Source organism: Pan troglodytes, chromosome 5 (assembly GCF_028858775.2).
Source record: "Pan troglodytes isolate AG18354 chromosome 5, NHGRI_mPanTro3-v2.0_pri, whole genome shotgun sequence".
In the NCBI taxonomy this organism is placed as follows: domain Eukaryota; kingdom Metazoa; phylum Chordata; class Mammalia; order Primates; family Hominidae; genus Pan; species Pan troglodytes.
The window spans coordinates 61,196,974-61,211,894 of record NC_072403.2 but is presented as its reverse complement, the minus strand read 5'-3'; the positions used below and the strand labels follow the sequence as shown (position 1 = coordinate 61,211,894).

General features: G+C 37.7%; 1 protein-coding gene across 1 annotated transcript in view; it reads right to left on the bottom strand.

Moving 5' to 3' along the window:
- Positions 1–14,921, bottom strand: part of GFRAL (GDNF family receptor alpha like) — a 72,268-nt gene that overhangs the window by 46,997 nt on the left and 10,350 nt on the right. Inside the window, exons 4-5 of the mRNA XM_001157000.6 lie at positions 2,619–2,672; positions 1,181–1,511 (exon numbers count right to left, since the gene is read on the bottom strand). Coding sequence (XP_001157000.2) covers positions 1,181–1,511; positions 2,619–2,672 — 385 coding nt within the window. The remainder of the gene's footprint in view (positions 1–1,180; positions 1,512–2,618; positions 2,673–14,921) is intronic.

Sequence of the window (14,921 nt, the reverse complement as noted above, 5' to 3'; positions counted from 1 at the left end):
TATGGTCATGGCATACATGTGTGCTAGGGATGTCCAAATCCTACTTGTATAGAGCATCCTTGACATAAGTAACTCCAAAAAAGGCTCCATCTTAGATTTCATATGGTACTTTTCCAACAGGAACAAAATATTTTGCTAAATAAACAATACTGCATCCAACCAAATAAGGACATAAACAAGCATTCTCTTCCACTATCAGTCCTCTCAAGAGGACTCTGGCCATAAAGAGAGTAGGACTTCAGCAGCTCAAAATGGCCATCTTACCTGACACCATCTTGCTGTCGCTCATAAGCACCCAGCATCTGCTGCCAACAATTCTCCCCACATCAGACTCTTCCTTGCAAGATCAATGGACAGCCCAGATAAGACCAGAAGAATCTTTCTTTTTGTCACTCTTCCTGGACTTGTTCATTAACCCTTTTCTTTATCCCTTTTCTCTTAATGTTAAATGTTACTTTGTTGTGGAATGTTTAACCTATAACCCTTATATATTAAGTATATTATTATGTATGGTTTGCAATATTGACTGATTTGTGGAGTGGCTTGAGCCTGTGTACCCATGGCTCTGAAAACAAAGTGAATGAGAAGTACTAAGGAGAACTGCCTCCTTGGGAACTCCATGCAGCTTGTGGCTTTTGTGATTGAACAGTATTAAAGCCTGACATTGTGAAAAGACACAAATGTGTGTGGACCTGGTTATCTCTGACTTTGCACCACTCATGTGAGTGTTTGTGCTACCTTCTTCTTCCTGATCTCCAGCCTAAGACAGAAAGAATTTATTTCAAAGTTTGAAAAGTCTCCTTGCCAAAATAATAAATTTGTAACAGCCTTATATAATTAAACAAACAACAAAAAAAAATTAAAAAGCTGATATGTAAGTCAGGTCTATTAACCAATTCATTAGTCTAACTTGAATACATAATTTCTATAATATTACTTCATGGCTACCATATTTTGACATGCTGATTTTTTATTTCAAAAATCTACTCTGCATTTGAATTTCAAAGATGATAGTGCATATGTACCATAGATTCCAAAAATATTAATTGTCTGGTTTTATTTACACTATGTTGGATGATGGTGGGAACTCTAGCTAATGTAATGAGATCAAGTGTTAGGACTGGACTATAACAAATAAGGTGCCGAAATAAGAAAGTAAGGTATGAGTGTTTTTACCCACCTGCATAATTCATCATTTTGGCAGCTGCGAATTACACTGAGGCAAGTAGGGGGTGGAACCAAGTTCACTGCACATGTCTTGCTGTGAAGAGCTTCTTTGGACTGCTGACAAGGTATATCAGATTGAGCACAGTCACAAAAAGCCAACATCTGGGCAATGTTAAAAGGTATATTTTGATAGAAGAACCGTATGGCTGCTTGGCACTGTTTCACATCACACGGATTTCCATTTGCTGAGCAAGCTTTAAGGTAAGAGGCCAACTGTGCATTACAGACCACATCCCCTACACATGCCTCTGCCACTTCCAAACAGGACCACATCCCTTTGAATCCTGAAAGCAATGATATGCCCAGGTCGTGGAAAAGTAAACACAAAGCTGTACATACAGAAACTGTAAAACACTGTGAGAAGTCTATGAGCAAAATACAATGATGTACCAATGTCCTATTTTTGGCAAACATTACATCTTTTAGAGTAAGTATGAATTTACTGAGACCTAAATCGTAGACTTATTGGAATCATCTTTCATCTATACAGGATACACATTGTGATCTGGAGTGATGGGAAGTGTGCTGGGCCAAAATTGAGCTGAAAGAAAAATCTCCCAGTCCAAGGTTTTCAAATGTAAACGATAAATCTTCAGAAATTGCATTTGAACTATATAGCTTATGGTTAGCTCATTGGCTCAAGGCAAAATGATTCTTGTTCTGTTGCACATTTTTGTGACGGGAATCTTGAATAAAGGCTCCACATAGTTATTCTAGCATATATAAATGTTTATACTCCTACAGATACACAAGTATACACAAAAACAGTTGGTGCCAAATAACTTATACGATCACAAATACCTATTAAATGTAATCACTATCTACTATTTGGATTTTTGTTTGTTTGATTTTTGAGACAGGGTCTTGTTGTATAGTGGCATGATCCCAGCTCACTGCAACCTCCAACTCCTGGGCTCAAGTGATCCTCCTGCCTCAGCCTCCCAATGAGCTGGGATCACAGACACATGCCTACATGCCCCGCTAAGTTTTGACTTTTGTTTTTGTTTTTGTTTTGTTTTGTTTTTGTAGAGACAGGGTTTTGCCATGTTGTCCAGGTTGGTCTCAAACTCCTGGGCTCAAATGATCCACCTACCTCAGCCTCCCACAGTACTGAGACTACAGCTGTGAGCCACTGCGCCCAACCTAGTATTTGGTTTTAATTATTAAGTATTTCTTAGCGCATGTATAAATTGATAATGGATGGGCAAAGTAGTTGCTTTGATGCATCATTAGTAAAAGAAATGAAATGATTTTGTTGCATTTTATTATATTAGAACTGTTAAACCACATGATTTGTTCTGTATTGGCCTATCTTTAAGAAGCCTGGTAACTGCATTTTATATTATCAGGTATTTGCAATGCAGATCAAAATAATAACTTAAAAACATTACCATGATGGGAACGTGTAGTTAGATTCCATTTGAATTTATCCTCTTTCATGTTATCTAGAAGGAAAACAAAGAAATTATTTCATTATTGAACAATTTTCTGAATTTCCTAGGAAAACGTGGGCCACATTTATAAATGAGTAAAGTCCACATATATTCAAGCAAAAGTACATACAAGGTTATGTAACATGTATTTAGCCCTTGATATTCAAAATTAATGTGATATAGATGAAGAAAACAAGCCTCTGAAATATCATTCAAGTGAGCTAAACAGCCCTGCTCTGAGGATTCAGTTACTTGAAGACTTAAATAAATGCTAGTGATTAGACTGTGTGCACGGAGTAAACAAACATTGGATGCTGACTGGGGAAAAAAAAAAAACAGAAGGAATATTTTCTGAACACTACCTCCCACCCCACCCAGCATAAAAACCCTTCTCAGAAGGGTCTTCATTAGTATGAAATGCAATTTTAAAACCAGTTTCACCTCTGATTATCTTATCCTCCAAGAGTTCTTAGAAATTATAATTATAGTATTGAAAAATCTCATCAATGAAAATGAACTTGGTGTTCATCTAATTCCAAAATCTTTAAAGGAACATTGGTTGGTTCCCTACTATGTACCAGGTGACAAACTGAGGATGCAAATCTGCAGTCCCTGTCATCGAGCATCCCACAGCCCAGAAGGAAATACAGACATAAACAAAGCCAAAAGAAACTATAAGGAGCACTAATGTATCCATAAAGTGGCAGGGGAATCAGATGATAAGATTTTCATTTTGAAATGAAAATTATTATTTTTTCATTGGATATTAAGATATTAAGTTTTGTTATGGCATAAATGTCCCTTCATGATTCAGTATGTCCTAATCTGAGCTGTTTGTTCATATTTCCTGCCTGCTAGTCTAGTGCACATATAAGATGGTACTATCACAGGAAACTTACTTCTACCCCCAGGTGTGTCATGGCCTTCCAGACTCCTTATATTGTCCAAGCTATTCTCATTATGCATTGTTTTTCATTTTTTTAATTGATCAAGTCTCAGCTTGAGAGCCACTCTTTCTTCTTGATCTCACCCATCATCCTGCCTCTCTGAGGAAGATCTGGAGGTTCCAACTTCTGTGCTACTATTCCATATCTAATAAAATCCCAACAAACAGATCCCAGGGAGTCATATAGCTTTTGTAACAGGTACAAAAGTCTAGGTTAGACATTCTTTTATGGATTAGTACCTCTGCATTGGGAATGATTGGTAAGGCTGTGCCACTGACTAAAATATATTCAAGAAACTACTGTGCAGATCTAAATAAACAGCAGCTTCACTCATTGTTATTGACCAAATGTTTTTCTCATTACACCTAAATTCATAAGTTGGAGCCATAATCTCCGTGTGCAGTTATGGGGTGATGGTGTCTTTAGGTTAAAAGAGGTCATAAGAGTGGGGCCCTGATCGAATAGGATTAGTGTCCATGTCAGAAGACTTCAGGGAGCTAGCTATCTCTCTGCCCTGGAGCACTCACTGAAGAAAGGTCCTGAGAACACAGGGAAAAGGTGGCTGGCTATCTACAAGCTAGTAAAAGAAGAGTCCTAGCCAGGAACAGATTCTGGGGACCTTTATCTGAGATTTTTCATAATCCAGAACTGGGGAAAAATACAATTTTTGCTTTTTAAACCACCCAGCCCATAGTATTTCGTTACGGTAGCCAGAGCAGCCTAATTTACTTACTATATGAGTACTTGTTACCAACACAACAAAAGAGTTATTTTTAGTGTCTGAAAATAAAGTGCTTCATAGAAGATATTACATTTTAATACTTATACATTAAATGCTAATTTTGTATGAAATTAACATTTACACATTAAATATAAAACTAGCATTTACACACACACACACACACACACACACTCATACATTTTTTCCCAGAGGATATTTTAAACAGTGGCTTTTACTGAAAGAGGAGTTGAAGGTCAATATGTTCAGGAAACAAATAAAAGTATTCACCAACAAGACCTACATGTGAGTTATAAAATCCTATACAATTCATCAGAAAATATCCAACAATCCCTAAAATATGCTCTAATATCTAATATTAGAATCAGAAGTACTTCCATACATCTTCTTTTTCTTAACATTGATAATATCAGAAACTAAAATCTTATATATGTAAATATTTTGATTTATATTTTATAATCTGATAAGAAATATGCTTACAATAAACTAGTAGACAAACATGTTTCTATAAAATGACTAGTTGAATTAAATGCAACAGAGATTTCTTTTTTAGAGAGTATGTGGCAACATTTAAAGCAAAAGCAAAAGAAGATGCTCAAAAGAGACTGAGAAGAATCACCCATGGAAGCAAGAAGAAAAACAGAAGAGTGTAGTATCTGGGAAGTCTAGATTTTCTCTAGCCTCACTTCCCTGTAGCTCTTGCTAGTGAATCCTACCCATTTCCCATATAGATCATACCATGATATCATTAGAATGTGTTTATATCTACTTTTCCAGCTTTGTAGCTTCCAAAATATTAATTATTCATCCTTATAAAACATTTCTCCTTCTTTGAATTTTATGATATCGGGTTGTGCCTCCCTCTTTTCTTTTGTCAAATATTAACCTCAAAGTCTTGCCCTGATATTCAGCATTGACTCAGGTACTGTCTCAATATTCTCCTCTACCTCAGATCTTGTCATTGTGCTAAGTTATCTCTATGTCTTTTGGGAAAAAACCATCTTCCACCCTTAATTCAGAATTCCTTGACCATAGCTCTTATGACCTTCACCGACACTCCAACTATGCCACACCAAAGATCAACTTCTAGACCTGACATTGACATGAAGTTCTCTCTCTTTCAATTGCAAATATTAATTATCTTACTCGCTTCCAAAGCTTCACATTCTTGATTACTTCACGTGCACATATACCTCCAGAACTTTCGTCTTTTTATTCACTCCCAATCTTAGCATCATCTCCTGGATTCATAGACTCTTTCCAGCCTATATCACTCACCCATTCAGATAAAGGAACAGTTTCTTGTTATTGTCTTTTCGTCCTTTCTTCTTTTACTTTCCCGTGATTCTCTATAAAACTCCAACCCTATAAAATTTTACTGAGTCGTTTATCTGCTCATTTATACTGTTTTGTTTTCTCACAGAAAAGTCACACTATCAACTTAACTAGCATCCCAACAAATTAAAAAAATAATTACCACCAATATTACAGGTTATAGAACCACATAATGTTAATGTTCAATTTCTTTTGGTGATATTTTTCTTCATCACTTACTTTGATTTTTTCTTTTTTTGGGGGGGCGGGGGGATTTTCTAGTTTATTTTTTGTACTGATATCTAGGTTATATCCACCAGATAAAATTACATATTTCTAATTATTTCAGCATCTTGAAATTTGTTGATATTTGCTTTGACTCAACATATGGTCAACTTTTTTTTTCTTTTACTTTTATACTTTAAGTTCTAGGGTAAATGTGCACAACGTGCAGGTTTGTTACATATGTATACACGCGCCATGTTGGTGTGCTGCATCCATTAACTCATCATTTACATTAGGTATATCTCCTAATGCTATCCCTCCCCCCTTCTACCACCCCACAACAGGCCTGGGTGTGTGATGTTCCCTTCCCTGTGTCCAAGTGTTCTCATTGTTCAATTCCCACCTATGAGTGAGAACATGCAGTGTTTGGTTTTTTTGTCCTTGGGATAGTTTGCTGAGAATGATGGTTTCCAGCTTCATCCATGTCCCTACAAAGGACATGAACTCATCCTTTTTTTATGGCTGCATAGAATTCCATGGTGTATATGTGCCACATTTCCTTAATCAAGTCTATCATTGATGAACATTTGGGTTGGTTCCAAGTCTTTGCTATCGTGAATAGTGTTGCAGTAAACATACGTGTGCATGTGTCTTTATAGCAGCAAGATTTGTAATCCTTTGAGTATATACCCTGTAATGGGATGGCTGGGTCAAATGGTATTTCTAGTTCTAGATCCCTGAGGAATCACCACACTGTCTTCCACAATGGTTGAACTAGTTTACAGTCCCACCAACAGTGTAAAAGTGTTCCTGTTTCTCCACATCCTCTCCAGCACCTGTTGTTTCCTGATTTTTTAATGATCGCCATTCTAACTGGTGTGAGATGGTATCTCATTGTGGTTTTGATTTGCATTTCTCTGATGGCCAGTGATGATGAGCATTTTTTCATGTGTCTGTTGGCTGCATAAATGTCTTCTTTTGAGAAGTGTCTGTTCATATCCTTCACTCACTTTTTGATGGGGTTGTTTTTTTCTTGGAAATTTGTTTGAGTTCTTTGTAGATTCTGGGTAGTAGCCCTTTGTCAGATGGGTAGATTGCAAAAATTTTCTCCCATTCTTTAGGTTGCCTGTTCACTCTGATGGTAGTTTCTTTTGCTGTGCAGGAGCTCTTTAGTTTAATTAGATCCCATTTGTCAATTTTGGCTTTTGTTGCCATTGCTTTTGGTGTTTTAGACATGAAGTCCTTACCCATGCCTATCTCCTGAATGGTATTGCCTAGGTTTTCTTCTAGGGTTTTTATGGTTTTAGGTCTAACATGTAAGTCGTTAATCCATCTTGAGTTAATTTTTGTATAAGGTGTAAGGAAGGGATCCAGTTTCAGCTTTCTACATATGGCTAGCCAGTTTTCCCAGCACCATTTATTAAATAGGGAATCCTTTCCCCATTTCATGTTTTTGTCAGGTTTGTCAAAGATCAGATGGTTGTAGATGTGTGGTATTATTTCTGAGGACTCTGTTCTGTTCCATTAGTCTATATCTCTGTTTTGGTACCAGTACCATGCTGTTTTGGTTACTATTGCCTTGTAGTATAGTTTGAAGTCAGGTAGCGAAATGCCTCCAGCTTTGTTCTTTTGGCTTAGGATTGTCTTGGCAACGCGGGCCCTTTTTTGGTTCCATATGAACTTTTTAAAGTAGTTTTTTCCAATTCTGTGAAGAAAGTCATTGGTAGCTTGATGGGGATGGCATTGAATCTATAAATTACCTTGGGCAGTATGGCCATTTTCATGATATTGGTTCTTCCTATCCATTAACATGGAATGCTCTTCGATTTGTTTGTGTCCTCTTTTATTCTGTTCACCAGTGGTTTGTAGTCCTCCTTGAAGAGGTCCTTCACATCCCTTGTAAGTTGGATTCCTAGGTATTTTATTCTCTTTGAAACAATTGTGAATGGGAGTTCACTCATGATTTGGCTCTCTGTTTGTCTATTATTGGTGTATAGGAATGCTTGTGATTTTTGCACATTGATTTTGTATCCTGAGACTTTGCTGAAGTTGCTTATCAGCTTAAGGAGATTTTGGGCTGAGACGATGGGGTTTTCTAAATATACAGTCATGTCATCCGCAAACAGGGACAATTTGACTTCCTCTTTTCCTAATTGAATACCCTTTATTTCTTTCTCCTGCCTGATTGCGCTGGCCAGAACTTCCAACACTATGTTGAATAGGAGTGGTGAGAGAGGGCATCCTTGTCTTGTGACAGTTTTCAAAGGGAATGCTTCCAGTTTTTGCCCATTCAGTATGATATTGGCTGTGGGTTTGTCATAAATAGCTCTTATTATTTTGAGATACATCCCATCAATACCTAATTTATTGAGAGTTTTTAGCATGAAGGGCTGTTGAATTTTGTCAAAGGCCTTTTCTGCATCTATTGAGATGATCATGTGGTTTTTGTCTTTGGTTCTGTTTATATGCTGGTTTATGTTTATTGATTTGCGTATGTTGAACCAGCCTTGAATCCCAGGGATGAAGCCCACTTGATCATGGTGGATAAGCTTTTTGATGTGCTGCTGGATTCGGTTTGCCAGTATTTTATTGAGGATTTTTGCATCAGTGTTCATCAGGGATATTGGTCTAAAATTCTCTTTTTTTTTTGTTGTGTCTTTGCCAGGCTTTGTTATCAGGATGATGCTGGTCTCATAAAATGAGTTAGGGAGCATTCCCTCTTTTTCTATTGATTGGAATAGTTTCAGAAGGAATGGTACCAGCTCCACTTTGTATTTCTGCTAGAATTCAACTGTGAATCCGTCTGGTCCTGGACTTTTTTTTTGGTTGGTAGGCTATTAATTACTGCCTTAATTTCAGAGCTTGTTATTGGTCTATTCAGGGATTCAACTTTTTCCTGGTTTAGTCTTGGTAGAGTGTATGCATCCAGGAATTTATCCATTTGTCATAGATGTTCTGGTTTTTTTGTGTAGAGGTGTTTATTCTCCGATGGTAGCTTGTATTTCTGTGGGATGAATGGTGATATCCCCTTTATCATTTTTTATTGCTTCTATTTGATTCTTCTCTCTTTTCTTCTTTATTGGTCTTGTTAGCAGTCTGTCAATTTTGTTGATCTTTTCAAAAAAAAACCAGTTCCTGGATTCATTGATTTTTTGAATGGTTTTTGTGTCTCTATTTCCTTCAGTTCTGCTCTGATTTTAGTTATTTCTTGCCTTCTGCTAGCTTTTGAATGTGTTTGCTCTTGCTTCTCTAGTTCTTTTAATTGTGATGTTAGGGTGTCAATTTTGGATCTTTCCTGCTTTCTCTTGTGGGCATTTAGTGCTATAAATTTCCCTCTACACACTGCTTTAAATGTGTCCCAGACATTCTGGTATGTTGTGACTTTGTTCTCATTGTTTTCAAAGAACATCTTTATTTCTGCCTTCATTTAATTATGTACCCAGCAGTCATTCAGGAGCAGGTTGTTCAGTTTCCATGTAATTGAGCAGTTTGGAGTGAGTTTCTTAATCCTGAGTTCTAGTTTGATTGCACTGTGGTCTGAGAGACAGTTTGTTATAATTTCTGTTCTTTTACATTTGCCAAGGAGTGCTTTACTTCCAACTATGTGGTCAATTTTCGACTAAGTGTGATGTGGTGCTGAGAAGAATGTATATTCTGTTGATTTGGGGTGGAGAGTTCTGTAGATGTCTATTAGGTCTGCTTGGTGCAGAGCTGAGTTCAATTCCTGGATATCCTTGTTACCTTCCTGTCTCGTTGATCTGTCTAATGTTGGCAGTGGGGTGTTAAAATCTCCCATTATTATTGAGTGGGAGTCTAAGTCTCTTTGTAGGTCTCTAATGACTTGCTTTATGAATCTGGGTGCTCCTGTATTGGGTGCATACATATTTAGGATAGTTAGCTCTTCTTGTTGAATTGATCCCTTTACCATTATGTAATGGCCTTCTTTGTCTCTTTTGATCTTTGTTGGTTTAAAGTCTGTTTTATCCAAGACTAAGATTGCAACCCCTGCCTTTTTTTGTTTTCCATTTGCTTGGTAGATCTTCCTCCATCCTTTTACTTTGAGCCTATGTGTGTCTCTGCACGTGAGATGGGTCTAGTGAATACAGCACACTGATGCGTCTTGACTCTTTATCCAATTTGCCAGTCTGTGTCTTTTAATTGGAGCATTTAGTCCATTTACATTTAAGGTTAATATTGTAATGTGTGAATTTGATCCTGTCATTATGATGTTAGCTGGTTATTTTGCTCGTTAGTTGATGCAGTTTCTTCCTAACATCAATGATCTTTACAATTTGGCATGTTTTTTCAGTGGTTGGTACCGGTTGTCCCTTTCCATGTTTAGTGCTTCCTTCAGGAGCTCTTTTAGGGTAGGCCTGGTGGTGACAAAATCTCTCAGCATTTGCTTGTCTGTAAAGTATTTTATTTCTCCTTCACTTATGAAGCTTAGTTTGGCTGGATATGAAATTCTGGGTTGAAAATTCTTTTCTTTAAGAATGTTGAATATTGGCCCCCACTCTCTTCTGGCTTGTAGGGTTTCTCCCGAGAGATCTGCTGTTAGTCTGATGGGCTTCCCTTTGTGGGTAACCCAACCTTTCTCTCTGGCTGCCCTTAACATTTTTTCCTGCATTTCAACTTTGGTGAATATGACAATTATGTGTCTTGGAGTTGTTCTTCTCAAGGAATATCTTTGTGGCATTCTCTGTATTTCCTGAATTTGAATGTTGGCCTGCCTTGCTAGATTGGGGAAGTTCTCCTGGATAGTATCCTGCAGAGTGTTTTCCAACTTGGTTCCATTCTCCCCATCACTTTCAGGTACAGCAATCAGATGTAGATTTGGTCTTTTCATATAGTCCCATATTTCTTGGAGGCTTTGTTCGTTTCTTTTTACTCTTTTTTTCTCTAAACTTCTCTTCTCGTTCCTTTCATTTGTTTAATCTTCAATCACTGATACCCTTCTTCCAGTTGATCGAATCAGCTACTGAAGCTTGTGCATTCATCACGTAGTTCTCATGCCATGGTTTTCAGCTCCATCAGCTCATTTAAGGACTTCTCTATACTGTTTATGCTAGTTAACCATTTGTCTAATCTTTTTTCAAGGTTTTTAGCTTCTTTTCGATGGGTTCGAACTTCCTCCTTTAGCTCAGAGAAGTTTGATCATCTGACACCTTATTCTCTGAACTCGTCAAAGTCATTCTCCATCCAGCTTTGTTCCATTGCTGGCAAGGAGTTGCATTCCTTCGGAGGGGGAGAGGTGCTCTGAGTTTTAGAATTGTCAGCTTTTCTGCTGGGTTTTTTCCCCATCTTTGTGGTTTTATCTACCTTTGGTCTTTGATTATGGTGACATATAGATGGGGTTTTGGTGTGGATGTCCTTTCTGTTTGTTAGTTTTCCTTCTAACAGTCAGGACCCTCAGCTGCAGGTCTGTTGGAGTTTGCTGGAGGTCCACTCCAGATGCTGTTTGACTGGGTATCAGCAGCGGAGGTTGCAGAACAGCAAATATTGCTGAACAGCAAATGTTGTTGTCTGATCGTTCCTCTGGAAGCTTCGTCTCAGAGGGGTACCCAGCTGTGTGAGGTGTCAGTCTGCCCCTACTGGAGGGTGCCTCCCAGTTAGGCTACTTGGGGGTCAGTGACCTACTTGAGAAGGCAGTATGTTCATTCTTAGATTTCAAACTCTGTGCTGGGAGAACCACTATTCTCTTCAAAACTGTCAAACAGGGACATTTAAGTCTGCAGAGGTTTCTGCTGTCTTTTGTTCAGCTATGCCCTGCCACCAGAGGTGGAGTCTACAGAGGCAAGCAGGTCCCCTTGAGCTGCAGTGGGCTCCACCCAGTTTGAGTTTCCCAGCTGCTTTGTCTACCTACTCAAGCCTCAGCAATGACAGGCATCCCTCCCTCAGCCTCGCTGCTGCCTTGCAGTTTGATGTCAAATGCTCTAGGAATGAGCGAGGCTCCATGGGCGTGGGACCCTCCGAGCCATGCATGGGATATAATCTCCTGGTGTGCCATTTGCTAAGACCACTTGAAAAGCGCCGTATTAGGGTGAGAGTGACCCGATTTTCCAGGTGCTGCCCATCACCACTTCCCTTGGCTAGGAAAGGGAATTCCCTGACCCCTTGTGCTTCCCGGGTGAGGCGATGCCTCACCCTGTTTCAGCTCACGCTCGGTAGGCTGCACCCACTATCCTGCCCCCACTGTCTGACAAGCCTCAGTGAGATGAACCCAGTACCTCAGTTGGAAATGTGGAAATCACTTGTCTTCTGCGTCGCTCATGCTGGGAGCTGTAGACTGGAGCTGTTCCTATTCGGCCATCTTGGAACTGCTGCCAACCACTTTTGTTTGCTCATTTCATTTGATGATGCTCTTTATATTCTCCAGGGTTTACACATAAATATTTTATGAATGGATACATCATTTAGATGCTCAATGTTTTGTTAATGAAAAATATTTACATTATATATTTACTAATAATTTGCTAAGCGTCAGGTATTATGCTGGGTGCTTTAGCATATTTTTGAAAAGAAATAACAAAACTGATTTTCTTGAGAATAGAAAAGTGCATGTCTGTGTACTCTGGAGAATATTTTGGGAATGCAAAGCATGGAGAGTAAACCATTTTATTGAAGTGATGATTAGAAGGTTTGTGGAGGATGCTGCAGTTGACATAGAAGGAATGGTAAGATTTAAATTATCATGTTCTTTCTCATATTTAAATTATCATTTTCTTTATAATTCTTTGTCATGAATTATAATAAATCAGCAGAATGCTTTCTGTAAACACAAAAATCAGGTCAGGTCCTTTATGAAGGCCATCGGGAATATTTAGGCCTTCTCCTTTAGGTCTTGTCCATATGAAACTCTCATTGAGTGCAAGGTTTTTGTATGCCTGATTCATCAATATTTCCACATAACAGCATTTAATAAATTTCTATTGTAGAAAAAATACTTTTAGTATGTAAACTGATTTCAACTTAACTGCTCTAAATATGTATAGTTCTGTTGATATACAACATTTTGTCAAAATTTGATATGCTAAAAGTGGCAATTAAGGCTATTAAGTTCAGATGTCTTACCATCTTGAAAAAACTCAATAAATATTTTAATAAGCATTTCAGCATGCTAACATTTCAGCCTAATTAATCTAAAACTAGTAACGTCTACTAAGTAGCAAATTAATGCCATTATCAGGCCCTATCTTTTTTGACTTTTCATAATTTTGACAATTTTCTTCATGTCCTCTCTTTCATTGGCTTCAAAAATTCCACTCTCTGTAGTTTCTTTTCCTGTATTTAAAAAACTTCTTTTTGGTTTCTTCAACTAGATCATAAAATTCTTCTGAAAATATCTTTCTCCTCCCTTTCTGTTTTTCCCAGCAGTCTTACTCTCCTTTATGTTTTTTATCTACTCATAAACCTCTGTATCTCTGTTTTAGATTTCTCTCCTCAAGATCCCTGCTTCCCAATGCCAGCTTGATAAGGCATGTTCCTTTACATTTTTAGACTATTTTTTATCATTGCAAATTTAGAAAAAAAAATACCAACATTCCTAACTCGAATATTCCAAAGCATGCCTCAGATGAAATGTTTTCAGAATACAACTCATCACTTTCGTCCCCAGTCCTGTACAATTTTTCATTTCTTGGCTCAATGTATAGCAATCCCCTTGTCCCAAGCCAGCCACGTGGAGATTATGCTTAATACATTTTAAATTCCTCATATCCAACTGGTCACCAATTCCTATTGATTATTATTCATAAATATACCTTAAGTATATATTTTATTATAATTCTCAGGACCAGTGCCTTAGTTCAGGCATGCATTACCTCTCTCTTAAATTATTTTGATGGCTTTTTAACTGACATTCTTGACCTGCATCTTTCTTTGCCCCCCATTCCATCCTCTCTACGTTATTGCCTGTGATATCTTTTGAGAAACTGATGATACATTCCTCTATTTAAAATATGTAATAGCTCCTCATAGCAACGGTTTAAAGTCTAATCTCTTTAGAAAGATATGTAAGTTCAGCCTTCCTCCTTTTCATAAATACCTGATTTCTTTCCAGTGTTAAATACTTTTCCATTCTAGTATCCAGCTTAACAAGGGAATTGTTGCTCCCCAAGTGTTCCCCACTTCATTCTGTTTCTTCTGCTTAAAATATCCATTTTGTTTTGCCTACCTAATGAAACCAACTTACCCTAAAAGGCCCAAGTCTTACAATTCTGTGAAGTCTTCTGAGTCACCATTATTTTTTACTCTATGGCTTCTAGTACTTTGTCTGTGTGTGTGTGTATGTGTGTGTCCTTATCATGTGTGTAGCATGTATCACATTGTACAGGTGATATTTGGCAATTATTATTTTAATTAAGAATTGAGATCATACAAAATATGTTATATTATACTGAAATTAAACTAGAAATCAATAATGAAGATATCTGAGAAATCTCAGATATTAGGAAATTAAATAACCTTCTGGCTCGGCATGGTGGCTCATGCCTGTTATCCCAGCACTTTGGAAGTTCGATGCTGGCAGATCACCTGAGGTCAGGAGTTCAAGACCAGCCTGGACAACATGGCAAAACCATGTCTCTACTAAAAATACAAAAATCAGCCAGGTGTGGTGGCAAGCACCTGTAATCCCAGCTACTCAGGGGCTGAGGCAGAGGAATAGCTTGAACCCAGGAGAAGGAGGTTGCAGTGAGCTGAGATCTCTCCACTGCACTCCAGCCTGGGCGACAGAGAGAGACTCTGCCTCAAAATATAATAATAATAATAAAATAAATCATAACAAAGAGGAAGTCACAAAGGAAAGGAGAAAATATTTTGACATAAATATAAATTAAAACTACATATCAGAATGTGTGGCTATAGCTAAATCAGTACTTGGAAGGAAATTCATAGTATTAAATGCTTATATGAGGAAAGAATAAAATCTCAAATCAGTGGCTCAAGGTTTTATGTTAGGAAGCAAGAAAATGGAGAACACATTAAAATCAAATCAGACATACACAGAAAGAAACAATGAATAGTAAAATTGAAAGG